At 51.2% G+C, this 27998-nt stretch overlaps 1 protein-coding gene across 4 annotated transcripts; it reads right to left on the minus strand.

Moving 5' to 3' along the window:
- Positions 1 to 96: 96 nt before the first annotated feature.
- Positions 97 to 27998, minus strand: PLEKHA4 (pleckstrin homology domain containing A4). 4 transcript variants are annotated; one of them, XM_030821013.1, is made up of 20 exons: positions 27470 to 27998; positions 26927 to 27016; positions 24898 to 25005; positions 22289 to 22361; positions 22079 to 22179; positions 20730 to 20839; positions 19849 to 20064; positions 19239 to 19518; positions 18228 to 18302; positions 15859 to 15906; positions 15649 to 15729; positions 15324 to 15473; positions 13560 to 13658; positions 9535 to 9675; positions 8412 to 8511; positions 8265 to 8341; positions 4042 to 4203; positions 2120 to 2178; positions 943 to 1055; positions 97 to 551 (listed from the first exon to the last, which is right to left on the minus strand). In XM_030821013.1, the coding sequence occupies exons 2-20, from the start codon at positions 27008 to 27010 to the stop codon at positions 289 to 291; spliced, it is 2340 nt and encodes a 779-aa protein (XP_030676873.1). In that variant the 5' UTR covers positions 27011 to 27016; positions 27470 to 27998; the 3' UTR covers positions 97 to 288. The 4 variants fall into 4 exon arrangements, with proteins under 4 accessions (XP_030676873.1, XP_030676876.1, XP_030676874.1 ...); XM_030821016.1 differs by lacking the exon at positions 2120 to 2178 and having other exon boundaries at positions 27470 to 27889; XM_030821014.1 differs by lacking the exon at positions 27470 to 27998 and having other exon boundaries at positions 22079 to 22192.

Consider the following 27998-nt stretch of genomic DNA (forward strand, 5'->3'; position numbering starts at 1 on the left):
CTCCCTCTCTCAGGACCCAGGAGTCCACGACTCCAGCTCTGCCCCTCAGATACCCCATTGCCACATCCCCAAACAGACAGAAACAAAGCTATTGACTAAAAGTTCAAAGTTTTAATCCAAATTTAGACAGTGTTGAGAAAACCAAACCTTGGCCATAGAAACCATTCCCCTCCCGGGCCGGCAGTGGGGACCAGACCACGCCCCCTGATGCCCTGAGTGGTCCCAGATCTCCGGCGGTACCTCCAGACCACGTCCTCGCGCTGCGATTGGCTGCCGCGTTTGGGCGGGTTAGAAGCTGGACTGTAGCAGAGTGACTCGCAGAGGCCACGCCCCCTCGTCTTGTGGCAGGACCGGAGGGGCGATCCCGGCATCCCACGCGGGCCCCCAGGGGGCGGGACCTCCTCCACGCCCACTCCCTCGGCGAGAGAACCCCGTGGAACCCGAATTAGCCACCGGGGGAGACCTGGGGGGAGGGGTCTCCTGGCGCGTGGGGTCCGAAGGAGGCAGCGGCACACCGGGAAGTTGGTCTCCCTGGGAGTCCAAATTTCCACCTGGAGAGGATGAGTGGGACATGAGAATGGCAAACTTCAGCGCCAGGACTCCGGATTCCCAGCCCCTCCTCCCTCAGACCCAGGAGTCCAGGGCCCCAGACCCTCCTCCCTCAGACCCGGGAGTCTGGATACCCCAGTCCAGTCCTCTTTGAGACTCAGTTGTCGGCCCTCTCCCCGCCCCCTGACCTCTTCCTCCCCTCCTCCCAAGTGTCCCGGACCCCAGTCACCTCTTGACTGAGACCTAAAACTCCCAAACCCTGCCCAACTCTTTCCTCACCAAGATAAAAAATTCCCACCGGCCCCCAGACCCCTCTTCTCCAGGACCTGGAATTCCAGGTCTCCAGCTTTCTCCTCCCTAAAATCCAGAAGTCCAACATCCCCAGCCAGTCACCTGTCATCATTCTGTGCCACTGCGACGCCTCAGTAGCCAGGGCTTGGGAGAGGCTGAGAACCCGCTCCCGGTGACCTTCGGAAGTCGGCAAGTAAGGGGTGGTGTTCCTTGGACTAGAAAAAAAAGAGATTGGGGGTGGGGGTGTGTACATGGGGGAGAGGTGGGGGATGGTTAATTGGTACAAAAAGAAAAGGATGAGTAAGACCTACTATTAGATAGCACAACAGAATTACTATAGTCAATAATAATTTAATTGTACATTTTTAAATAAATTAAAGGGTGTAACTAGATTGTTTATACATCAAAGGGTAAATCCTTGAAAGGGGATGGATACCCTATTCCCCATGATGTGCTTATTTCACATTGCCTGCCTGTATCAAAACATCTCATTTATCCCGTAAATATATGTATACCTAGTATGTACCAAAAAAAATTAAAAATTAAAAAAAATAAATAAACAGGCCAGGTGCGACGGCTCATCCCTGTAATCCCAGCACCCTGGGAGGCCGAGCCGGGCGGATCACTTGAGGTCAGGAGTTCGAGACCACCCTGGCCAACATGGTGAAACCCAGTCTCTACCAAAACAACCAAAAAAGTTAGCCAGGCATGGTGGTGGGTGCCTGTAATTCCAGCTACTAGGGAGGCTGAGGAAGGAGAATCATTTGAACCCAGAAGGCGGAGGTTGCAGTGAACTGAGATCGTGCCATTGCACTCCAGCCTGAGAGACAGAGCAAGACTCTGTCTCAAAAAAAAAGTAAAAAAATAAAATAAAAATAAAAAATAAACAGCTGGCACAGTGGGGACCCGGGTACCGCGCGTGCCTTTCTGGGAGTTGTAGTTCCTAGCACGTGTCTCTAAAAGATGTTAAACATGGCGCCGCCCTCATACCGCCCACATGCCTTATGGGATTTGTAGTCCATTCGCGCGTCACTATCACCCAGTTTCCTTGATGCAGAAGTAGGATCTGCTATTGACCAAGGGAATTTGGGGAACTAAAGATATCACTACGGATCTAGGGCTTTCTGGTTTTGTTGCAGATACCCCGGGAACTTAAGCGTCTCTAGAAGGGCTGCGATTTGTAGTTCCATATTCAGGAGACTTTAATAATAATGCTACTCCCCTTTGCTTTTGCAAATGTTTTTTTCCTGCTCCCTTGATATGCCCTCCAGTTCCTTACCTACTCCAGGACCCAGAGCTTCTGAGCCATTTCTGGGCTCCCGAGTGTCCTACGACAGGCTGGAAAGGAATTGGGGCATTAGAACTCCTCACCTGGAAGACCCACGTTCTCATTTTGAGGGTGAAGTGAAGGGGGTTCCAAAAGAGAAGGAAATTGCTCAAAAACACTGGCAATGTTTTGTTTTTCCTATGCTTCCATAGGCACTGAATTCTTAAAAATTAATTTATTTTATTTATTCATTTTTTAGAAAGGATGGAGTACAGTGGTGTGATCATAGCTCACTGTAGTCTTGACCTCCCAGGCTCAAACTAGTCCTGCTTCAGCCTCCTGAGTAAATAGAACTACAGGCTCGCACCACTATGCCTGGCTATTTTTATTTTTATTTTTAGTAGAGACAAGGTCTTGCTATGTTGCCCAGACTGGTCTCTCACTCCTGCCTCGACCTCCCAAAGTACTGGGATTACAGGGGTGAGCTATAGCACCCAGTGACTGACAATGTTTAACTTTACCTGTGTTTCTATAAGGCAGCACATGAGTTCAGAAATCTGACCTCCACCACCACCACCTGTGACTTGTCTAAATCCTTTCTATAAAAGTCTAAGGGGCCGGGTGCGGTGGCTCACACCTGTAATCTCAGCACTTTGGGAGGCCGAGGTGAGCAGATCCCTTGAGGTCAGGAGTTCATGAACAGCCTGGTCAATATGGTGAAACCCCATCTCTACTAAAAATACAAAAAAAAAATTAGCAGGGTGTGGTGGCAAGGGCCTGTAATCCCAGCTACGTGGGAGGCTGAGGCAGGAGAATCGTTTGAACCAGGGAGACAGGGGTTGCAGTGAGTCGAGATTCCGCCACTACATTCCAGCATGGGCAACAAAGGGAGACTCCGTCTCAAAAAAAGAAAAAAAAAATCTAAGGGGAGGTTAGGTGCAGTAGCTCACACCTGTATTTCTAGCACCTCCTTCCAAGGCAGGAGGATCACTTGAGCTCAGGAGCTCGACACCAGCCTGGCCAACGTGGTAAAAATCTGTCTCTACTAAAAATACAAAAATTGGCTGGATGTGGTGGCATGTCCCTGTAGTCCTAGCTACTCAGGAGGCTGAGGCATGAGAATCACTTGAACCCGGGAGGTGGAGGTTGCAGTGAGTGGAGATCGCACCACTGCACTCCAGCCTGGGCGACAGAGCAAGACCTTGTCTCTGAAAAAAGAAAATATCTTTTTTCTTTTTTGAGACAGAGTTTCACTCTTGTTGCACAAGCTGGAGTGCAATGGCAAATCTTAGCTCACTGCAACCTCCACCTCCTGGGTTCAAGCGATTCTCCTGCCTCAGCCTCCCGAGGAGCTGGGATTACAGGCGTGTGCCACCACACCCAGCTAATTTTGTATTTTTAGTAGAGACGGGGTTTCTCCATGTTGGTCAGGCTGGTCTTGAACTCCCACCCGCCTTGGCCTCCCAAAGTGCTGGGATTACAGGCGTGAGCCACCATGCCCGGCCGAAAAAGGAAAACGTCTAAGGGGAAACCATCCTGAGATAGCTGAGACACTCTGATGTTCAGATCTGGGATGTTCTCCCTATTGGAAGGGCATGAATAAAATCAATTTTCTTGCTGGCTTACATTTTCTTTTTTGCTTTCTTGCTGTTGACAACACATAGCAACTGAGAAGAAAAACTAGGCTTCCAATCCAGATCTGTGACTCCCGCCCCCACCCACTGTCCTCCCCTCACTGCCACTCCTGTCCACCCACCACTATCCAGGCGAGGAAGCTGACTTTAGCACAAGTACAAACTGAGGTAAATCTGGAAATCCAGTTTGGAGTAAGGAGGTAGAGATTATCTCCATTTTACAGAAAGGGACTCAAAGTAGGCGAAGAGGACCTACTACCACCCCCCACCCCCGCCCTGCCCCAGCCCTCCTCCCCTCACCCTTTGCTCCATGTCAGGCTGGCGTCTGGCTGGGGACAGTGTCCTTCCCAGGGTGAGGAGCCGGGGGGAGGTCGGGCGAGGGAGGGGCCGTCCACATTCCTGGTTTCTGCGCATCCGCTCCAGCTGCTCCTGAGCACTCATCCGGGGCCGGGCCACTGGGGCCTAGGGAGGCGAGAAACGTCCCAAGACCCAACCTTTAGGCCAGGCACAGTGGCTCGTGTAATCCCAGCACTTTTGGGAGGCTGAGTAGAGAGGATCACTTGAGGTCAGGAGTTGAAGACCAGCCTGGCCAACTTGGCGAAATACCATCTCTACTAAAAATATAAAAATTAGCTGGGCGTGGTGGCAGGCACCTGTAATCCTAATTACTCAGGAGGCTGAGGCAGGAGAATTGCTTGAACCCTGGAGGTGGAGGTTGCAGTGAGCCAAGATCATGCCACTGCACTCCAGCCTGCACAACAGAGCAAGACTCTGTCTCAAAAAATATATATATGTGTGTGTGTGTGTGTGTGTGTGTGTGTGTGTGTGTGTGTGTGTTGCTTAAACAAGGAGAGAGGGAGAAGGCCGGGTGCAGTGGTGGGTGACTGTAATCCCAGAGCTTTGGGAGGCTGAGGTGGGAGGATCACTTGTGGCCAAAAGTTTGAGACCAGCCTGGGCAACATAGCAAGACCCCATCTCTACAAAAAATAAACTTGTTAGATGTGGTGGTGGATGCCTGTCAGCTACTCAAGAGGCTGAGGCAGGGGGATCACTTAAGCCCAGGAGTTCAAGGCTTCAGGGAGCTATGATCGTGCCACTGCACCCCACTCTGGGTGACAGGGCAAGATCCCGTATCTAAAAGTAAAAAGTAAAGAGAGAGAAAGCACTCATTGCTGAAGCTTCCCGTTAAACATCCCAGTGAGATAGCATGGATCTGTGCTTATTGTAGAACCAGTCCCTGCAGTTTCCTCTGCTTTGACCAATCCTGAGTCCTGTTCATATAAATGATGGCCACTGGCCACTGTATGTTACCCTATGTTTTTTTTTTTTTTTTTTTTTTTTTTTTTTTTTGAGACGAAGTCTCGCTTTGTCGCCTAGGCTGGAGTGCAGTGGCGCAATCTCTGCTCACTGCAACCTCTGCCTCCTGGGTTCAAGTAGTTCTCTGCCTCAGCCTCTCAAGTAGCTGGGATTAAGTAGGTGGCGCCCGCCACCACGCCCAGCTAATTTTTTTGTATTTTTAGTACAGACAGGGTTTCACCATCTTGGCCAGGCTGATCTTGAACTCCTGATCTCGTGATCCACCTGCCTCGGCCTCCCAAAATGCTGGGATTACAGGCGTGAGCCACCGTGCCCAGCCAATGTTATTAATTTCTTCACAGCAGGCCAGACCATTGGCCTAAAAGCTTGGTAGCAGCACACTCAGATTTCTACACATCCAATTGTTTTAAACATAGTCTTAATAAGCAGATATTTTTAGCCATGCAGTCTGCCTGCTTTGTATACCCTGAGACTGTGCCCAACATCTGCTACCCATAGATAAGAGGAGCCCCAAGCCCCTGCTGCTGTTTGGACCTCTCTGATCCAGAGAACCCTCCACATGCTGGTGGCTGGCATCACCCAGACGTAAGCCCCTTCTCCAGTCCCTTTCTCTTGGGAGCTCCCTTGCCTTCCTCCCTTCCTGTGCAGTGGTCCTCACCCTCACACAGTAGCCTCTGGAGGGTCTCACACTGGGTGTGACTCCCCCATAGACAAATCTGTCAGTGTCCACCAAATAAAGCTCCTGTGTGCTACTGCCATCTGTTGGTCATAGCTTTTACTTTGCTAAACCCTGAAATCCCTGGAACTCACTAGACCCCCACTGTGCTCTGGACCTTGGCAGCCCCTGAAACCACGGGGTTGGGGTGAGGGAGGAGCATGTCCCAAGATAAGTCATGTTCCCAGGAGGCGCCAATCATTCATGCCCATGACACACCACTAAGAATCAAAAAGTGCCTCTCCTCTCTTCCTAGGAAAGGCTGGATTGCTTTTGTATCCATGATAACAAGTAAGCAGAAGAAATGCCTTCTTTTTTTAAAAATTATTTTATTATATTTTATTTATTTTATTTTATTTTTGAGATGGAGTTTCACTCTTTATTGCCCAGGCTGGAGTGCAATGGCATGATCTCGGCTCACTGCAACCTCTGCCTCCCAGGTTCAAGCGATTCTCCTGCCTCAGCCTCCCGAGTGGTTGGGATTACAGGCATGTGCCACCACACCTGGCTAATTTTTTTGTATTTTTAGTAGAGACGGGGTTTCACTATGTTGGTCAGGCTGGTTTCGAACTCCTGACCTTGTGATCTGCCCGCCTTGGCCTCCCAAAGTGCTGGGATTACAGGCATGAGCCACTGCACCCAGCCTTTTTTTTTTTTTTTTTTTTTTAAAGACATGGTTTCCCTCTGTTGCCCAGGATGGAGTGCAGTGGTGCAATCATGGCTCACTGCAGCCTTGACCTCCTGGACTCAAGCAATCCTCTCGTCTCAACCTCCCAAGTAGCTGGGACCACAGGTGGGCACCACCACACACAGCTAACTTTTTATTTTTTATTTTTTTATTTTTTGAGATGGAGTCTTGCTCTGTCACCCAGGCTGGAGTGCAGTGGCGCAGTCTCAGCTCACTGCAACCTCAGCCACCCAGGTTCAAGCGATTCTCCTGTCTCAGCCTCCAAAGTATCTGGGATTACAGGTGCGTGCTGCTACACCCGGCTAATTTTTATATTTTTAGTAGAGATGGGGTTTTGCCATGTTGGCCAGGGTGCTCTTGAACTCCTGACAGGTGATCCACCCGCCTCGGCCTCCCAAAGTGCTGGGATCACAGGCGTGAGCCACTGCACCCGGCCACAGCTAACTTTTTATTATTTTTTTGTAGAGATGGGTCTTGCTACGTTAGCCAGGCTGCTCTTGAACGCCTGGGCTCAACTGATCCACCTACCTTGGCCCCTTGAAGTGTTGGGATTACAGGCATGAGCCAACACCACCGGCCAAGAAATGCTTTATTTATTTTATTATTATTATTTTTTTTTTTCGAGATAGAGTCTCACTCTGCTGCCCAGGCTGGAGTGCAACGGTGCAATCTTGGGTCTCTGCCACCTCTGCCTCCTGGGTTCAAGCGATTCTCCGGCCTCAGCCTCCCGAGTAGCTGGGATTACAGGCACCCGCCATCACGCTCGGCTAATTTTTGTATTTTTGTCGAGACAGGGTTTTCACCATGTTGGTCAATCTGGTCTCAAACTCCTGACCTCAAGTGATCTGCCTGCCTCGGCCTCCCAAAGTGCTGGGATTACAGGTACAAGCCACGGTTCCTGGCCCCAAGAAGTGCTTTTAAATCTATTTGATCAAGTAATCCCAGCAGGTACCCCAAAAACTTCTGAAAGCCAGCCAATCAGTGATGGAGCCAAGCTTCTGAAAATCAGCTAATCAGTGATGTTCACATGCTTCTGAGGGCTGACCAATCAGTGATGGATCTGTACTTCTGAAAATCAGCCAATCATTGATAGCTCAGTGCTTCTGAAAACCAGCCAATCAGCAACAGACACAGAGCACAGAGCTTCCACAGCTTAATGTCAACCAATTCCTAAACATTCCTACCGCTAGAAGTCCACCAATTTCTGAACTCCAGGGCCACATGAGATCAGCATTCTGCTCCACTCAAGGAGTCTTTTTTTTTTGAGACATAGTTTTGCTCTTGTTGCACAAGCTGGAGTGCAATGGTGCGATCTCAGCTCACTGCAACCTCTGCCTCCCGAGTTCAAGCGATTCTTCTGCCTCAGCCTCCCAAGTGGCTGGGATTACAGGCGCCCGCCACCACGCCTGGCTAATTTTTGTACTTTTAGTAGAGACGGGGTTTCACCATGTTTAGCCAGGCTGGTCTGGAACTTCTGACAAAGTGCTGGGATTACAGGCGTGAGCCACCACACCTGGCCTCATTCATCTAGTTTTCATCTTCATGTCAGCTGTAGGTGGTAGGTTCTGCTATTAGCCCCATTTTAGAGAAGATAAAATGGAGGCACAGAGAGGTTTAATAACTGACCCAAAGTCACACGGCTTAGAAGCGACAGAGACAAAAATCAATCTCAATGCTCTTAACGAGCAGTGTTCTCTCTGTTCTGAGTATGGCCTTAGAACGCTCTACTCCTAGCTGTTTCCCAGAAGCGTGGGGGTCCCTGATGGTCAGATGCAAGGATTACAGGATGGACCTACAGCCTACCTTGGTTCCCAGCTGTGGGGAAGGGAGGTGGCGACCCTCAGGGCTGGAAGCCCGGGAGACCTTCGGAGACCCAAGACCTGGAAAGACAGAACGGGACTTGGTGAGGACGGGAATTTCTGTAAAGTCCCACCCGACCAGGATGCTCACCTAAGCGAGGGCTGGTGAGGTCTTTGTCACCTCCAGGAGGCCGCCCCCAGTCAGTCTCGGGGGACCTAGGGGAGCTCAGTTCCAAGGACTCTGGTAGGCTCTGCAGGGATTAGAAAAGGAGGATAATGATGATCGTCATAATTATTATTATTATTAACATGTTGCAAGCATTTAGGAATTGGAATACAGTCTGAATAGGATTAAGACTATAAACCAGGCCGGGCGCAGTGGCTCACACCTGTAATCCCAGCGCTTTGGGAGGCCGAGGCAGGCAGACCACCTGAGGAGTTCCAGACCAGCTTAGTCCAACATAGTGAAACCCCGTCTCTACTAAAAATACAAAAATTAGCCAGGCGTGGTGGCAGGCGCCTGTAATCCCAGGTACTTAGGAGGCTGAGGCAGAAGAATCGCTTGAACTTGGGAGTTGGAAGTTGCAGTGAGCCGAGATCGCACCACTGCACTCCAGCCTGGGCGACAGAGCAAGACTCTGCCTCAAAAAAAAAAAAAAAAAAAAAAAAGACTATAAACCAGATCTGAGCATGGAGGCTTGTGCTTGTAATCTCAGCCCTTTGAGAGGCCAAGGTGGGAGGATCACTTGAGGCCAGGAGCTAGAGACCAGCTGGGCAACATAGCAAGACCCCTTCCCTACAAAAACTTTTTAAGGCTGGGCGCACTGGCTCATGCCTGTAATCCCAACACTCTGGGAGGCCGAGGCAGGCGGATTACTTGAGGCTGGGAGTACATAACCAGCCTGGCCAACATGGTGAAACTCCGTTTCTACTAAAAATACAAAACTCAGCCAGGCTTGGTTGTGGGCGCCTGTAATCACAGCTACTTTGGAGGCTGAGGCAGGAGAACCACTTGAACCCAAGAGGTGGAGGTTGCAGTGAGCCAAGATTGCACCACTGGACTCCAGCCTGGGTGACAGAGTGAGACTATGTCTCAAAACCCGCCCCCCCCCCCGCCCCAAAAAAAAGAAAACAAAGGCTTCCAAAGGTTACAACACTTGCGCCAGGTGGGTTAGCTGATCAAGGAAGAATTAAAGAGGTGGGTGGGGAATAGACTGAGCCAAGGACAGGTGGGAAAGGAAGCTGGGGGTGGGGAGGAATTATGTGCATCTTACCTCCCTCTCTGAGGACTCCTCGCCCTGGAGCACGGGAGATGGGGAGTCAGGCTCAGTGTGTGGGGGCGGTTTCTGGGGGCCACCCAGACCTGCCAGCGTGTCTTCCACCATCCACAGCTGCTGCTGAGCAGACACTCTGTCCTGTGGGGAGGAAAGGAATTTGTTACTTAAAGGTGGGAAAACGCAGGAGAGTTTCAGCTAATAGGCCCCTGCAAAGGTCTGAAATTAGCTGGGCTATATTTATGGAGTTGGGATTTATTTTTTTTCCATGTGGTTATCCAGTTGAATTGAAAAAAATTGTCTTTTGGCCAGGTGTGGTGGTAATCCCAGCATTTTGGGAGGCCGAGGAGGGTGGATCACCTGAGGTCAGGAGTTCAAGGCCAGCCTGGCCAACATGGTGAAACCTCGTGTCTACTAAAAATACAAAAAAAAATTAGCCACGGGTGGTGGTGCATGCCTGTGATCCCAGCCACTTGGGAAGCTGAGGCAGGAGAATTGCTTGAACCTGGGAGGTGGAGGTTGCAGTGAGCTGAGATCGTGCCACTGCACTCCCGCCTGGGCAACAGAGCGAGGCACTGTCTCAAAAAAAAAAAAAAAGAAAAAGAAAAAACTGTCTTTTCTTTCTATGTTGTTTTACTGTGTTACATCTATTATAAATAGGTGACCATACGAATATGAGAGTCTGTTCTTTTTGTTTGTTTTTGGAGACAGTCCCTCCCTCTGTCACCCAGGCTGGCGTGCAATGGCTTGATCATAGCTCACTGCATCCTCGAACTCTTGGGCTTAAGCGATCCTTCCACCTCAGCCTCCTGAGTAACTGGGAGCACAGGCGTGCACAACCAGGCCCAGCTAATTTTTTCACTTTTATTTTTAGTAGAGACGGAGTTTCACCATGTTGCCCAGGCTAGCCTCAAACTCCTGGGCTCAGGTGATCCACCTGCCTCATCCTCCCAAAGTGCTGGGATTACAGGTGTGAGCCACTGCACCTGGCATGGGTCTGTTTTTGCCAAGTCTGGATTTTAGATCTAGTGGGAGCAGCTTAGAGTGAGAAGATGCATTTAAAACTAGGCATCAATGGTTTTTTGTTTTTTGGGGTTGTTGTTGTTGTTGTTTTTTAAGATGGAGTCTCTCCCTGTCACCCAGGCTGGAGTGCAGTGGCGCGATCTCGGCTCACTGCAAGCTCCGCCTCCTGGGTTCCAGCGATTCTCCTGTCTCAGCCTCCTGAGTAGCTGGGACTATAGGCGTGCACCAGCACACCCAGCAAATTTTTGTATTTTTAGTAGAGACAAGGTTTCACCATGTTCGTCAGGTTGGTCTTGAACTCCTGACCTCAAGTGATCCACCTGCCTTGGCCTCCCAAAGTGCTGGGACTACAGGCGTGAGCCAACACGCCCAGCCGTGTCAATGTTTTTAAAGATACGTGATTTAGAACTTGATGGATAGATTTAGAGTGAAAAAGCAGGTCTGAGGCTAAGCAATGAGGTTTATATTTTAGAAGCAGAGCTTGCACTAAGGGAATGGGTTCAGAACTGGAACTCCAGAGGATAAATTTAACAGCAAAAGTCAGGATGCAGGATGCAAGAGATGAACTTGCAAGATGGAAAAAAGGCTGAGGGTTGGAGTTTTGCTAGTGAGAGCATGGCTTCAACAAGAGGAGAGATTTAGAACCAGGGGAGAGAGCAGCTCTGGATCTGAAAGTAGGTATTAAAACGAAAGGCATTGGCAGGGCGCAGTAGCTCATGCCTATAATCCCAGCACTTTGGGAGGCCGAGGCAGGCGGATCAGAAGGTCAGGAGTTCAAGACCAGACTAACGAACATGGTGAAACCCCGTCTCTACTAAAAATACAAAAATTAGCCCGGCGTGGTGGCACATGCCTGTAGTCCCAGCTAGAGGCTGAGGCAGGAGAATCACTTGAACCCGGGAGGCAGAGGTTGCAGTGAGCCGAGATCGCACCACTGCACTCCAGCCTGGGCAACAGAGCGAGACTCCATCTCATAAATAAATAAATAAGAGGGCGGCCAGGTGCCGTGACTCACGCCTGTAATCCCAGCACTTTGGGAGGTCGAGGTGGGCGGATCATGAGGTCAAGAGATCTAGACCATCCTGGGCAACATGGTGAAACCCCGTCTCAACTAAAAATACAAAAATTAGCTGGGCATGGAGGTACACACCTGTAGTCTCAGCTACTCAGAAAGCTAAGGCAGGAGAATTGCTTGAGCCTGGGAGGCAGAGGTTGCAGTGAGTTGAGATTGTGCCACTGCACTCCAGCCTGGCAACAGAGCAAGATTCCATCTCACAAAAAAAAATAAAAGAAAATAAAAAATAGAAGGGCTGGGTGCGGTGGCTCATGCCTGTAATATCAGCACTTTGGGAGGCCAAGGTGGGTGGATCACCTGAGGTCAGGAGTTCAAGACCAGCCAGACCAACACAGAGAAACCCTGTCTCTCCTAAAACTACAAAATTAGCCAGGCATGGTGGGGCATGCCTGTAATCCCAGCTACTCGGGAGGCTGAGGCAGGAGAATCGCTTGAACCTGGGAGGCAGATGTTGCGGTGAGCCGAGATTGTGCCATTGCACTCCAGCCTGGGCAACAGAGCGAGACTCCATCTCAAAAAATATAATATAGCAAATAAAATAAAAATAAAAGAGTAGGCTGGGCGCAGTGGCTCACGCCAGTAATCCCAGAACTTTGGGAGGCCGAGGCGGGTGGATCACCTGAGGTCAGGAGTTCGAGACCAGCCTGACCAACATGGTGAAACCCCGTCTCTACTGAAAATAGAAAAATTAACCGGGCATGGTGGCGGTCATCTGTAATCCCAGCTACTTGGGAGGCTGAGGGAGGAGAATCGCTTGAACCTGGGAGGCAGAGGTTGCAGTGAGCCAAGATTGTGCCACTGCACTCCAGCCTGGGCAACAGAGTGAGACTCTGCCTCAAAAATTAAAATAATTTTTATTTATTTTATTATAGTTTGTAACACAAAAGATAAATGCTTGAGGGGATGGACACCCCATTTTCCATGATGAGATTATTATACATCGCATGCCTGTACCAAAATATCTTATGCACTTCATAAATATATTCATCTGCTATGTGCCCACAATACATTTTTAAAAAAGAATGTTGTAGGCCGGGCGCGGTGGCTCACGCCTGTAATCCCAGCACTTTGGGAGGCCGAGGCAGGCAGATCACCTGAGGTCAGGAGTTCAAGACCAGCCTGACCAACATAGAGAAACCCCGTCTCTACTAAAAATACAAAATTAGCTGGGCGTGGTGGCGGGCACCTGTAATCCCAGTTACTTGGGAGGCTGAGGTGGGTGAATCGCTGGAGCCCGGGAGTAAGAGGTTGTGGTAAGCTGAGATCGTGCCATTGCACTCCAGTCCGGGCAACAAGAGTTAAACTCTGTCCCAAAAAAAAAAAAAAAAAGAATGTTGTAAAATTATAGCCAACTTTACAGCAGAAATTAGGCCTGGCGCAATGGCTCATGCTTGTAATCCCAGCACTTTGGGAGGCCGTGGCAGGCAGATCACTTGAGGTCAGGAGTTCAATACCAGCCTGACCAACATGTCTCTACTAAAAATATAAAAAGTAGCTGGGCGTGGTGGCATGTGTAGCTGTAATCCCAGCTACTTGGGAGGCTGAGGTGGGAGAATCACTTGAACCTGGGAGGCAGAGGTTGCAGTGCACCAAGATTGTGCTACTGCACTCCAGCCTTGAGACTCTGTCTCAAAAACAAACAAACAAACAAATAACTTTACAGCAGAAATTAGATAACAGCTCGAGAAAATGGCATTCAAAATTGAAGGTTAATTAAAATTTTAATGAGAGAATTAACAACAACAAAAAAACCCTAAAGGGCATGGCCTTAACTAAAATAAGGGGCTTAGATTGAAAGAACAGAAAGGAGGCTAAGGGTCAACTGGGCGGGGCCTCGATTCTGTGGGCGGAGATTAAATGCTGAAATGATTTCCAAACAGAACTTGGAGTTGGGGGTGGGTTTTGGGGTCTCCAAGCAGCGATTTACCTGGGGAGAACCAAGGTGCAGCAGGTACTCCAGCGTCTCTCTTAAGGTGCCCAGCTCCTGCTCCAGGCCACTGTACGTGTCCCAAACCCTTTCTCGCTCCTCAGGTTGCATAAAGGTGGAGACATAGGTTAGGTCCCTCTCCCACCAGATCCTTCCCCACCCCATCATTTGTCAGCTAAGGAGGAGGTAAGGGAGCTTGGTCCCTGGAGCCCTGCGGGCATATGGACTACAATTCCCATGGTTCTCTTTGCCTGGACTACTGGGAACCCCAAAGACTGTATGGAACCTGCAATTCCAGTGCAATGCTAGTGTAGACAAATAACAGCATTCCCTGAATCCCCATGATTACTTCTGCTCTCTCCTAGGTAGCAGAGTCTACAGATCTAATGAATTCATTAGACAGTTAAAAGACCACAGCACCCAGCCAGGCGCGGTGGCTCAGGCCTTTAATCCCAGCACTTTGGGAGGCCAAGGCGGGCGGATCACTTGAGGTCAGGAGCTTGAGACCAGCCTGGCCAACATGGTGAAACCCCGTCCCTACTAAAAATATAAAAATTAGCCAGAAATGGTGGCGAGGGCCTGTAATCCCAAGTACTCGGGAGGCTGGGGCAGGAGAATCACTTGAACCAGGGAGACAGAAGTTGCAGTGAACCTGGATCCAGGCGCTGCACTCCAGCCTGAGCAACAGAGCAAGAATCTGTCTCAAAAAAAATAACCACAGCACCTACTCACCCTGGGGCAGCAGAAATCTCCTTGCCAATACCAACAATAACAATGATAATATCAGCTAACACTTATTGGGCACTGACCATGTGCTAGGCACTGTTCTCAGCTCTCATTTAATTCCTATGAGGTAGTTACTATTATTGTCTCCATTTTACAGATGATAATTATAACTGACACTTAAGTATTGCTTTACCAAGTACCAAGTACCTTAAGTGTTAAATATTCATTCGTTCATTCATTCATTCACTCATTTACACATATCACATATATTAATTCTCAGAGTTACTTAAGGCCGGGCGCAGTGGCTCATGCCTGTAATCCCAGCACTTTGGGAGGCTGAGGCAGGCTGATCACCTGAGGTTAGGAGTTCGAGACCAGCCTGGCCAACATGGCAAACCCCATCTCTACTAAAAATACAAAAATTAAGGCCGGGCACGGTGGCTCAAGCCTGTAATCCTAGCACTTTGGGAGGCCGAGGCGGGTGGATCACGAGATCAGGAGATCAAGACCATCCTGGCTAACACGGTGAAACCCCGTCTCTACTAAATATACAAAAAATTAGCAGGGCGTTGTGGCAGGCGCCTGTAGTCCCAGCTACTTGGGAGGCTGAGGCAGGAGAATGGCGTGAACCCAGGGGGCGGAGCTTGCAGTGAGCGGAGATCCCGCCATTGCACTCCAGCCTGGGGGACAGAGCGAGACTCCATCTCAAAAAAAAAAAAAAAAAAAATACAAAAATTAGCCAGGTGTGGTGGCACGTGCCTGTAATCCCAGTTACTCGGGAGGCTGAGGTTGCAGTGAGCTGAGATGGCACCACTGTACTCCAGCCTGGGCGACAGAGCAAGACTCTGTCTCCCCCCGCCAAAAAAATTAGAGTGGTTACAAGACAATGAGGAGAGAGAAAAAATAATAAAATAAAATTTTGAGTATAGACTTCTGAAGAACGATCTTCCTATGAGCCCTCTGGGGCAGGTCCCCTTCGTAACGACTTGCATAGTCCTGGGGCCTCCTAGGAGGGCAGGCCCCTTCCCACGTGCTCACCTGAGTCAAGTGACAGAGGGTGGCCCTCACACTGACCAGCCGGTCCTGCAGGAGGCGCTGGCGACCCCAGGCCCTCCCAGGAGCCCCAGCCTCCCTGGTGGCTTGGCCCAGCTGTTGCCGGGTCAACTCCAGAGCTGCTTCTAGTTGCTCCTGCACCAAGAGAGAAGGTGGTTAGACTTCAGAAGCCATGCCTAGCCCCAACAAGAAAGAAAAGATGTCCTTTCACGTCCTGGACATCCAGTCAGCATCCTGACTTCCACAGTCAGGAAGGGCTCAGAGCAGGCAGAGAAGCCAGGCGCCCTGTCCTCGGCCCAAGGCCCCGCACCTTCTCCTCCTGCCTCTGGTCTATCTCCTCCTGCAGCCTCCGCAGAAGCCGGTCCTGCCCGCACAACTTGGTCAGCAGCGTCTGGAGAAAGGAGAGTGGGAGCTACTGATGGTCCAGATCTGGCTTTTCCCCTGCCGCTCCTCCCATCATCTAGAACATTCTCTCCCCAACTCTGGGAACTCAGCAAGGATTAGATCAGTGAGAACTTACATCTGTCTCCAAGCTTTGGTGGAAAGTTGACTCCAGGGGAGGACCGGGCTGAAGAGAAGGAAAAAAGTCAGGGGTCAAAGGGGACAGGCTGGCCATTATTGTAACTCAGTGCTGAGCCACGCCCTGTTTCTACTGATAGGTACTGCACTATTTATTTATGTATTTATTTAGAGATAGGGTCTCCCTTTGTCACCCAGGCTGGAGTGCAGTCGTGTGATCATGGTTCGCTGCAGCCTCAACCTCCTGGGCTCAAGCAATCCTCCCACTTCGGCCTCCTGAGTAACTGGGACCACAGGTGCACACATCATGCCCGGCTAATTTTTGTAGTTTTAAAATTTTTGTTGTTGTTTTTGGTAGTGATGGGGTTTTGCCATGTTGCCAAGGCCGATCTCAAACTCCTGGGCTCAAGCAATCCTCCTGCCTCGGCCTCCCAAAGTGTTGGGAATTATAGGCATGCACCATCATGCCTGGCCTCTTTTTTTTTTTTTTTTTTGAGTCAAGGTCTGTCACCCAGGCTGGGTTGCAGTGGCATGATCATGGCTTACTGCAGCCTTGAACTCTTAGGCTCAAAGGATCCTCCCACCTCTGCCTCCCAAGTAGGTGAGACAACAGGCGCCAGCCACCAGTGCCAGCTAAGGTTTTTTGTTTGTTTGTTTGTTTTTAGGGCTGGGGTCTCACTATATCACCCAGACCAGTCTTGAACTCCTGATCTCAAACGATCCTCCTGCCTTGGCCTCCCGAAGTCCTGGGATTACAGGCATGAGCCACCAAGCCTAGTGACCCCTCTCCTTATCAGCTTCCTTCTAAGCATTAGCAAATTTCAGTAGACCAATTTCCACATTCTTGGCTTCAGAAAGATCAATAATGGGCTCTTGATCAAATAGCCATGGCAAATATTATAATTAATGGAGAAATTTAGACATTTTATTTATGACTAAGAATAAAACAAAGTGCAGGGCTCAGTGACTCACTCCTGTAATCCCAAAGCTTTGGGAGGCCAAAGAGGGAAGATCATTTGAGCCCAGGAGTTCAAAACCAGTCTGGGCAGACCTTGTGTCTGCGAAAAAAATAAAAAAAAAAAAATAGGGCCGGGTGAGGTGGCTCATGCCTGTAATCCCAACACTTTGGGAGGCTGAGGCGGGTGGATCACCTGAGGTCAGGAGTTCGAGACCAGCCTGACTGACATGGTGAAACCCTGTCTCTAATAAAAATACAAAAATTAGCTGGGCGTAGTGACGGGCGCCTGTAATCCCAGCTACTTGGGAGGCTGAGGGAGGAGAATCACTTGAACCCGGGAGGCAGAGGTTGCAGCAAGCCGAGATCGTGCCATTACACTCCAGCCTGGGGGACAGAGTGAGATTTCGTCTCAAATAAATAAATAAATAAATAAAATAAGCTGAGCATGGTGGTACACGCCTGTAGTCTCAGCTACTGGGGAGGCCGAGGCGGGAGGATCACGAGGTTAGGGGTTCGAGACAAGCCTGACCAACATGGTGAAACCTCATCTCTACTAAAAATACAAAAATTATCCAGGTATGGTGGCACGTGCCTGTAATCCCAGCTATTCAGGAGGTTGAGGCAGAGAATTGCTTGAACCAGGGAGGCGAAGGTTGCAGTGAGCCGAGATCGCGCCACGGCACTCCAGCCTGGGTGACGGAGCGAGACTCTGTCTCAAGAAAAAAAAGCAAAGAAAAAAATATTTAAAAATTAGCTGGGCGTGGTGGCAGGCGCCTGTAGTCCCAGCTACTCGGGAGGCTGAGGCAGGAGAATGGCATGAACCCGGGAGGCAGAGCTTGCAGTGAGCTGAGATCGCACCACTGCACTCCAGCCTGGGCGACAGAGCGAGACCCCATCTCAAAAAAAAAAAAAAAGGAAAGAAAGAAAGAAAAGAAAAAGAAAGAGAAAGAAAGAAAGAGGTTTTTGCGGATTTAAGTTAAGTTACGACGATGTCATAGGAGCGTCCTAATAGGAGGAGACGGACAGCAACAAAAACACAAAGGAAGATCATCATGGGATGATGGAGGCAAAGATGTAGCCGTAAAAAAAGCCACAGAACCTCAGGAATTGCTGGCAACCACCAGAAGCTAAGAGAGAGTCAATAAAAGCTCCTCCTTAGAGCCTTCAGTGAGAGTATAGCCCTGCCAATCCCTTGACTCCAGGCCTCTGGCCTCCAGAACCACAAGATAATCCATTTCTGTTGTTTTCGGCCATGCACTTTGTTACAGCAACCACAAGAATCTAATACCTACCCAGGGGCTTTGAAATATCTACGGTTCTCCAGGCACCTTAGGCCAGGAGATGACATTCCTCATAGAGAAGAAAGGAAGGGAGGGGGCTCTGGTAGATTTGGGGTACTCCAGGATACCTACCAATAAAACCATGGAGGCCCGGGTCCCAGGGGGCCGCGGGGGGAGCTGGAGATAAGTGGAGGAGCCAGAGGGTGCCTGGGAGGAACGTTGAAATGGAGATGTTTAGAAACTGGCATGTCTCAGTGACAAATAGAGTGGGCATGTCCATAATTGAAGTGCTTTAGGAGATATTTTGAGGTTCAGAACTGGGCCCTCTCAACTTCCTCAACTACCTGCTCTCCAGCTGTGTGCCACTGTGGGGACACAGAGGGTGATAATAAATGCACCAGCCTGGCAAAACAGCCCCACGAGATGATGGAATTTGCTACTCTCATTCTCAGATTTGCAGTCAGCTGTGGCTATTCTGAGCTACAGTCCCAGGATACTCAGACAAAACAGCAGGCAACCAACTTGCAAGGTGAACTGGGGACACAAGGGATATGCAAACCTCTCACCGCACTGTCTTGGCACAGAGTATCCAGGACTACAATCCCCATGATGCTTAAAGAGCAATGGCTGGGCCAGGCGCGGTGTCTCATGCCTGTAATCCCAGTAGTTTGGGAGGCTGAGATGGGCAGATCACCTGCCAGCTGGTCAGGAGTTCGAGACCAGCTTGGTCAACATGGTGAAACCTCATCTCTACCAAAAATATAAAAATCAGCCGAACATGGTAGCAGGTGCCTGTAATCCCAGCTACTCGGGAGGCTGAGGCAGGAGAATCGCTTGAACCAGGGAGACAGAGGTTGTAGTGAGCCGTGATCGTGCCACTGCCCTCTAACCTTGGCGACAGAGCAAGACTCCGTCTCAAAAAAAAAAAAAAAAAAAAAAAAGCAATGGCCGGAGACCAGCCTAGAAAGACAGCCCAGACACCTGATAGGAGATACGGTTCAAGCTCTCTCTCACCTGAGCCCAGCTGAGATCATTATGGACTACAATACCCATGACACCCAGGGAGCAATGGCCTTGAGAATACGGAAAGACAGCCCTGAGGCCCGATGGGAGATGTAGTCCCCTCCTCACTTCTCTGCTCACCTGTGTTCTGGGCTCCTGACTCCAGTGCTGGGGACTCCTGGGGGGCTTTCCTCCCCCAGCCTCAGAGGGAGGTCCTCGGCGGGGAGTGGGGGGTCGGGAGAGGGTCTGGCGCTGGGGGCCCCAATCCAGAGGAGGTCGGACATCAATGCGACTCAGCGGGGTGTGAGGTCGGGCAGGGGGTGCTGTGTCTCCTGAGGGGGCAGGGGGTCGCCGCGCAGGGGCAGAACGGGGACGGGGGAGGCTCAGAGGCGAGGGAGGGCGAGAGAGGGGGGTGAACAGGCTGTGGGAAGGAGAGAATCGGGGAACTGAGTCAACTAGAGCCCTCTCCATCCACCTCCTTACCCATCAAGTCAGCCTCAAGGACATGTCTCACTTCACTGTGTCTTACTGTCCCTCTGTTTTAGAATCCTCCTCTACTGTCCAAATCCTCAGTAATGTCCGCTTTGTGGCATCTTCCCCTCCAGTCTTCTCCCCGACAGGCTGTGACCCCCACGGGAGCCCCAGCAAGTCACACACACACTCAAGCAGAAAGCGCTAAGGCCCGCCCCCAACCAGTTTCCGGCCCGCCCTTCTCTTAGGCCACGCCCCCAACCATGTTCTCCCTACTCACTCGGGGCTCCTCGCCCTCCGGATCTGGAGTCCAGACTGGAGGTCGGTTGTGGGGCTGGGAGTGAGCAGCCTGGGTCTACCACGACCTCTGGAGAGTCGAGCCACTTCCGGTGATTCTGAGATGCGCCCCTCTTCCCCTCTGCTCACCTCCGGGGGACCACCGGGGCCGCCAGGGCCCTCCCCGGGCTGGGGTCGTGCGGGTGACCTGGGTTGCCCACTAGCGAGTGGACACAGATAAGATATCACTCCTTAAAACTTCGTAACAGCCCTATTCTCTTGTCACAGGTGAGAACACAAGGATGCACCCAAAAAAGGAAAATTGTGCACTATAAATCATCGTCCCCTTCTTCAGACGGGGAAACTGAGGCCTCCAATGTGAAACTGACCTGTGCGCCAGGCCACAACGTCTATCCAGGTTGCTGGACCCAATGCCCCGGAATATGGGATGGACTCAGCCAGGTAGTCCAGTTTCCAGCCTGATAATTGGCGCAGGCCATGTCAGAGCCTAAGAGATAGTCTGACATTTTTTTAAAATCTGACACTATCTTTTACCTGGCATTGTTTAGGTGGCAGCTCAGGGGACTTCAGAAGGAGCCAATCAGAGAGTGTGGAATATTGATCATTCCTGGAGCAGAGCTGAGTGCGTGACTGAAGGGTCAGCTTGGGGGCGGGGACGGACAAGGTGGTGGGCGGAACTTAAGGGAGAAAGACTTTTGCTGATTGGAAAAGTTCCCTGGAGGTGGGGCCTAGAAAACGAGGCGCCTTAGCTAGAAGACTGGTGATTGGACACTCAAGGGGGCAGGACCCCCAAAGGGGAGGAGTTGGGGTGATTAGACTGACTCAGGGTGGAGGGTCAGGAGCATGGCTTGGACCTCTACTCACTAGTCGTCCCCCTCCGCACGGGAGGCCCGGCCCAGCGCCCGTAGCCAGCCCCGCAGGTCTTCTAAGGTGTCAGCGGCCAAAACGTAGGTCCTCATGCCCGGGTGCTCTGCCTGCGGGAAGAGAAGGCTTGGAATCCCGACTCCCGGGCCTTGTAGAAAGGAGGACAGGCCGGGCCGATGACTCACTGCCGTAAACCCAGTGCTTTGGGAGGCGGATGCGGGAGGATGGCTTGAGACCAGCCTAGGCAACATAATGAGACCCCCGCCACCTCCTTCCGCCCCCGTCTCTACAAAAAAATCAAAAAATTAGCCGAACGTGGTGGAGCGCACCTGTAGTCCCAGCTACCCGGGAGACTGAGGCGGGAAGACTGCACTTTGCGTCGGTGCACGCCAGCCTGGGTGACAGACCGTCAAGAAAGAAAGGAAAGAGAGAAAGAGGGAAGGGAAGGGAGAGAAAGAAAGAGAGAAAGAGAAAGAAAAAGAAAAAGAGAGAGAGAGAAAGAAAAAGAAAGAAAAAGAAAGAAAGAAAGAAAGAAAGAAAGAAAGAAAGAAAGAGAAAGAAAGAAAAGAAAAAAGAAAAGAAAACTGGCCAGGCGCGGTGACTCACGCCTGTAATCCCAGCACTTTGGGAGGCTGAAGTGGGTGGATCACCTGAGGTCAGGTGTTCGAGACCGGCCTGGCCAACATGGCAAAACCCCCGTCTCTACTAAAAACACAAAAATTTAGCCAGGCGTGGTGGCGTGCGCCTGTAATCCCAGCTACTCCAGAGGCTGAGGCAGGAGAATCCGTTGAACCCAGGAGGCGGAGGTTGCAGTGAGCTGAGATAGCACCACTGCACTCCAGCCTGGGTGACAGAGTGAGACTCTGTCTCAAAAAACAAAACAAGCCGGGCGCGGTGGCTCACGCCTGTAATCCCAGCACTTTGGGAGCCGAGGCGGGCGGATCACGAGGTCAGGAGATCGAGACCATCCTGGCTAACACAGTGAAACCCCGTCTCTACTAAAAATACAGAAAATTAGCCGGGCGAGGTGGGGGGCGCCTGTAGTCCCAGCTACTCTGGAGGCTGAGGCAGGAGAATGGCGTGAACCCCGGGGGGGCGGAGCCTGCAGTGAGCCGAGATCGCGCCACTGCACTCCAGCCTGGGCGACAGCGAGACTCTGTCTCAAAAAAAACAAAAAAAAAACTAAAACAAAACAAAAGGAGGATGCAATTGACACTTGTCAAGACCTTTTATCTCCAGTAATGGATACTCCAGTGCTTGTTGGGACTTGGAGTTTCCTCGACAGATATCTACCCACCCTCGTCTCCAGTTCCCATCGCCTGGTGCGCAACACGGATGGACAGACTCACAGTGAAAGTGAAGCGCCGCCCTCGGGGGGCTCCCGGCCCATCTGGCCTAATATTGTAGCTGGGGAGCAGGACGCTGCCCAGGACACTCTCCTCGCGGCTGTCTGCAAAGAGGGGCTGGGGTCAAGGATCACACAGGGATCAGGAGGCCAAGATGCTAGAGAGAAGGGCAGATGGAGGGGCCCTCCCACCCCAAGCCAGCCAGCCACTGACCCTTGTAATAAAAGAGGCAATGGCCGGAGAGGACGAACCAGCGGCGTTTCCAGAGACGGAGCCCCGAGCTGTCCTGGGGAGAGAGATGGGAGGAGGGGCCTGAGTAAAGGGAAACAGAAAAAGGAGATGAAGGCAGTGACGATGGGGACAGACAGCCAGAGAGAGAAAGAAACTTGGAGAGAGAAGAACAGAGACATAAAGTAGGGATCAAGGGAGTGGGATGACGCCGAGCACAATGGTTCACGCCTGTAATCCCAGCACTTTGAGAGGCCAAGGCGGGCGGATCACTCGATTCCAAGAGTTTGAGACCAGCTAGGGTAACATGGCGAAACCCCGTCTCTACTAAAAAACAAAAATTAGCTGGGTGTGGTGGCACGTGCCTGTAGTCCCAGCTACTCGGGAGGCTGAGGAGGGAGGATCACTTGAGCCTGGGAGTGGGGTGGAGGTACAGGAGAAAGATCCAGAGAGAGAGAAGAGACAGTGAGTTTGGGCCAATGGAGTGGATAAGAAGGAGAGCTGGAAGCCCTCTGAACATAATAGAATAGAATAGAATCCCTACTTCTATTACAAGTGTGGTGGTTGAGCTGACATAGATTCTGGACTCCCTCACTTTCTTTTCTTTTTTCTCTTTCTTTTTTTTTTTTTTTTTTAGACAGTCTTGCTCTGTAGCTCAAGCTGGAGTGCAGTGGTGCAATCTCAGCTCATAGCAACCTCCGCCTCACAGGTTCAAATGTGTCTCCTGCCTCAGCCTCCCGAGTAGCTGGGATTAAAGGCACGCACCACCACACCCAGCTAATTTTTGTATTTTTAGTAGAGACAGGGTTTCACTATATTGGCCAGGCTTGTCTCGAACTCCTGACCTTGTGATCCACATGCCTCAACCTCCCAAAGTGCTGGGATTACAGGTGTGAGCCATCGTGCCCAGCCCATGTACTGCTTCGCAGGGAGTTTTGAGTTTGAAGGTGCATAAGAATCACCAGGAAGGTGTGTTAAAACACAGATTCTGAGGCCCCATCCCCAGAGTTCCTGATTTGGCAAATCTGGGATGGGACCTCATCATTTGCATTTCTAGCAAGTCCCCAGGTAACGCTGATGCTGCTGGTCTGGGGACCACACTTTGAGAACCACTGCTCTGCTGCTCCTCCTGTCTTTCTCCCCTGGCCTCACTCGACACCAAGGTTTTGGCTGCTGCAGGCTTTTTCCTTTTGGATGCGATCTGCCTCCAGAGACAGATATATATATATATTTTGACATGGAGTCTCACTCTATCATCCAGGCTGGACTGCAATGGCGCAACCTTGGCTCACTGCAAACTTCGCCTCCCAGATTCAAATTTTCCTTGTCTCAGCCTCCCAAGTAGTTGGGATTACAGGCGCCCACCACCGTGCCCGGCTAATTTTTGTATTTTTTAGTAGAGACAGGGTTTCGCCATGTTGACCAGGCTGGTCTTGAACTCCTGACCTCAGGTGATCCGCCCGCCTCAGCCTCCCAAAATGCTTGAATTACCGGCATGACCCACTATGCCCAGCCAGCTCAAATGTCACCTCAGAGATAATTTTCCCTCACCAAGTGTCAAATTGAAGCTCTCCTCTCTCAGCCACGTTCAAGCAGATCATATTCCATTTTTTTGTTTGTTGTTTTGTTTTTGATTTTGAGACAGGGTCTCACTCTGTCACCCAGGCTGGTGTGCAGTGACATGAACACAGTTCACTGCAGCCTCAGCCTCCTGGGCTTCAGCAATCCTCCTGCCTTAGCCTCCCCAGTAGCTGGGACTATAGGCACACACCACCACGCTAGGTTGTTTTTGTTTGTTTTGTGTGTGTGTGTGTGTGTGTGTGTGTGTGTATTTGTTGTAGAGATGAAGTTTCTTCATGTTGCCCAGGCTAGTCTAGAATTCCTAAGCTCACGTGATCTTCCCGTCTTGGCCTCCCAAAATGCTGGGGTTACGCCACTGAACCTGGCCCCTATGTTACTTCTTCGTAGCCCTTCCTGTGATCTGAAATGACCAAGTCCATTTATCTATTTACTAATTTATTATCCACCCATGCTCCACCCAATCTGGAATGTAATATAAATACTTGTTTGTGTTATTTGCATGGTGTGTGCCCTGGGATTGGCAACACTGTAAGTGTTCAAGAAGTAGTCAAGAAAGAATGAATGAATGGTCCAGGCGCAGTGGCTCACGCCTATAATCCCAGCATTTTAGGGAGCCGAGGCAGGCGGATCACTTGAGGTCGGGAGTTTGAGACCACCCTGGCCAACATGGTAAAACCCCATCTCTACTGAAAATACAAATATTAGCTAGGCATGGTGGCGCATGCCTGTAAGCCCAGCTACTCGGGAAGCTGAGGCACGAGAATCACTTGAACTGGAGGCCAGAGGTTGCACTGAGCCGAGATCACACCACTGCCCTCCAGCCTGGGCGACAGAAAGAGACGCTGTCTTAAAAATAAATAAATAAATAAACAAACAAACACACAATGACAGAATAAGGGGAGGGGCAGTGATAGCAAGAAAAAGAAAGCCTATTTGGGGACTTGGAAGGAGAGAGACAGAGGACAGCTGGGGCACAGACTTCAGTGTCCTTTTCCTTCTCCTACGGACCCCACCTGCTTATGAAGCCAGCCCCGGATGTGCACGGGAAGGTTGGGATCCCTCCTGAGCGCATTGCCTCGCTTCCCAAAGGCGTGGACCTTGTTTACTGCCCGGGTGGGCTTCTGAGGAGAGAGGGGACAGAAGTGAACAGGGAGAACCTAGGATGGTCCTGGGAGGGGGTGAGGGTGGACAAAGGCAACCGTAGACTCTCACTTGGCTGCCCTGAGAAATGGGTCAAGGACCAGCCGGGCGCAGTGGCTCACGCCTGTAATCCCAGCACTTTGGGAGGCCGAGACGGGCGGATCACGAGGTCAGGAGATCGAGATCATCCTGACTAACACGGTGAAACCCCGTCTCTACTAAAAATATTAAAAAAAATAGCCGGGCGTGGTGGCGGGCGCCTGTAGCCCCAGCTACTCGGGAGGTTGAGGCAGGAGAATGGAGTGAACCCGGGAGGCGGAGCTTGCAGTGAGCCGAGATTGCGCCACTGCACTCCAGCCTGGGCAACAGAGCAAGACTCCGTCTCAAAAAAAAAAAAGAGAAAGAAAGAAAAGGGTCAAGGTGGGGGCTGAGGTTGGAGATCAGAATTGGGAGGTGTTCTTATTGCAGAGTTAAGAGACTCTTTTTTTTTTTTTTTTTGACAGGCTCTTTGGAATGCAGTGGCCTAAACACTGCAGCCTTTACCTCCTGGACTCAGGTGATCCTCCAGCCTCAGCCTCCCATGTAGCTGAGACCACAGGCACGTCCCACCATGCCCAGCTAATTTTTTGACTTTTTGTAGAGGCAGAGGTCTCACTTTCTTGCCCAGGCTGGGAGAGACTCTTTTTTTTTTTTTTTCTTTTGAGACAGAGTCTCGCTCTGTCGCCCAGGCTGGAGTGCAGTGGCGCCATCTTGGCTCACTGCAACCTCCGCCTCTCGGGTTCAAGTGATTCTCCTGCCTCAGCCTCCCAAATAGCTGAGATTGCAGGCACGTGCCACCATGCCTGGCTAATTTTTGTATTTTTAGCAGAGACGGGTTTTTGCCATGTCGGTCTGGCTGGTCTCGAACTCCTGACCTCAGGTGATCCACCCGCCTCAGCCTCTTAAAGTGCTGGGATTACAGGCGTGAGCCACTGCGCCGGGCCGAGACTCTTTTTTTGATGGGCGGAGGGAGGTGTTCAGAGGCACGGAAGAGGCTGTAGGGAAGCAATTTGGGGATCGAGGGTCCACTACCAAGAAGCAGATGCCCTTGGCCACCAGAGCCAGAGCTGTTGTAGGTCCTTTGGGATCTGAACTGGGACTATGGGCTGGGAGGTCCCCATAATCGGGGGGAACTCTCACGCTGAGTCTCCGGTGAATCAAAGGATGCCCTGGTGCCCTGCAGTCACACCCCTTAGCAACCAAGTCCAAGGAGAGGAAGCCTCAAATCCCTCTATCCTGCCCGGATGGAGCCTCATCTCCCGATGCCCACAGATATCTCAGCCATCCTTAGCCAGGTCCCGACAATATGCCCTTCCTTGGAAGCGGTGGTACTGACCAAGGCTGAGATCAGAGCTCTGGGCTCTGAACTTGAGAAACAATATGTGTGGAATGGCAGGAGGAAAAAGAAATGAGTGTCTCCCTAGGCTTTTGGCTGGGATGCCGATTTGGGATGCAATTATCTGGCGGCCCCTTGGGTCTTATTGTCGAGAAGGGTCTTTCCTTATAGGATTTCAGATTGGATGGCGAGAGATAGGACACCAAGTTCTGTCACTAATCAAGAGCAGCCACTACTTCTCAGAACTCGAGGGGCCTCATGGCTGGGGAGCGGCTTTATCTTAGCAACCAGGGTCAAGGGAGGTTGTTACTCTGGTTTAGAATTAGGAAAATACAAAGGGTGGGGACAGAGCTGGGAGTGCCTCTGAATTCCTAGCTGCGGCTGGTAGGCAATTTGGGACCTTACTATGTCTGGCAGACCCCATTGCTAAGGATCTTTGTCCTTAACAACCAGAGTCCTTGGGGAAACAGAGGGATGGGCAGCCCAGAGCCCCACCTTCCTCCCCATCCCCACCAGGAAGCTCAAACCTTGGGGCTCAGGCTGCTGAGTGAGGAGATGGTGGAGGCGCTGCTGGCCAGGCTAAGGCTGCTGCGAGGTCGGCTCCCCTCCATCAAGGGCTGGGAGAGAAAGAAAGGGGCTGTGTCTCTGCAGTGACGGGTGCGGGACAGAGATGGGGTCAGGGGCTTGGAGGTCGGAGGAGGCTGCAGAGAAAGAGCCTGTTGTTTCGGGACTGGGGGGCTGGGGGAGGCCATGGCCCGTGACCACATACCAAGAGTGGTGCCAAGGGAGGTAGGCGGCCCTGGCAGCTGCGGGAGGGGGCAGCTGTCTGCAGCCCGGGCCAGAGAATAGGGGCTCCTTTATTCCTGCCCACTGCACTCAGGCCAGGAATTTGACCCTCTCTGTGCTTAAGGACCCCTCATTCCCTGCCTCCTTCCGGCTGCCCCAGGCTACCTGTCTCCCGCCCTCCCACACGCACCCGCAAACCATCCCTGCCAACTCCCCAAGCCAAGCCCTGTGGCACCAGGAATGTGAACCCAGAGAGCCCCTCCCAGCCCAGCCAGGGAACTTACCCAGCTCTGGGGTCCCAGTGACGGGGGCAAGAGGACGGTGTGGGTGCTGTGGCACCCAGGCAGTCTCCTGCCTCCTTTGTCTCTTAGCTGCTGTCTCTCATAGTTCTCAATCTCTCTCCTCACCTGCTCACTCACACTTTCTGTCTCTTTGTCTCCTGTCTCGTACGGTCTCTCTCTCTCTCTCTTCCTTTTACACTATCTCTCTCCCCAGTCTCACTTTCTGTATGTCTCTCTGATCTCTGTCTCTTCCAGTCTCTCTCTCACTCATTCTCTCCCTCTCTCTCTCTCTCCAATCTTTCTGTTTCTGTCCAAATCTTTTATTGCCAGACTCACAGGGTCTCTTCCTTAAGTCTCTGTCTCATTCGCTCTCTCTCTCTCTGTCATCCCGTGTCCTCTCTCCTTCACACTCAGTCTCTTCCTCTTTCTCTCTCTGGCTCTCCACGTCTGCCGTTTCCTCCCCTTTCTCTTTCCGATTTCCCTTCTCACTTTCTCCCTTCCTCCCTCTCCCAGTTTCTCTTTCCCCTCTGCT

Source organism: Nomascus leucogenys, chromosome 10 (genome assembly GCF_006542625.1).
Source record: "Nomascus leucogenys isolate Asia chromosome 10, Asia_NLE_v1, whole genome shotgun sequence".
NCBI lineage: Eukaryota > Metazoa > Chordata > Mammalia > Primates > Hylobatidae > Nomascus > Nomascus leucogenys.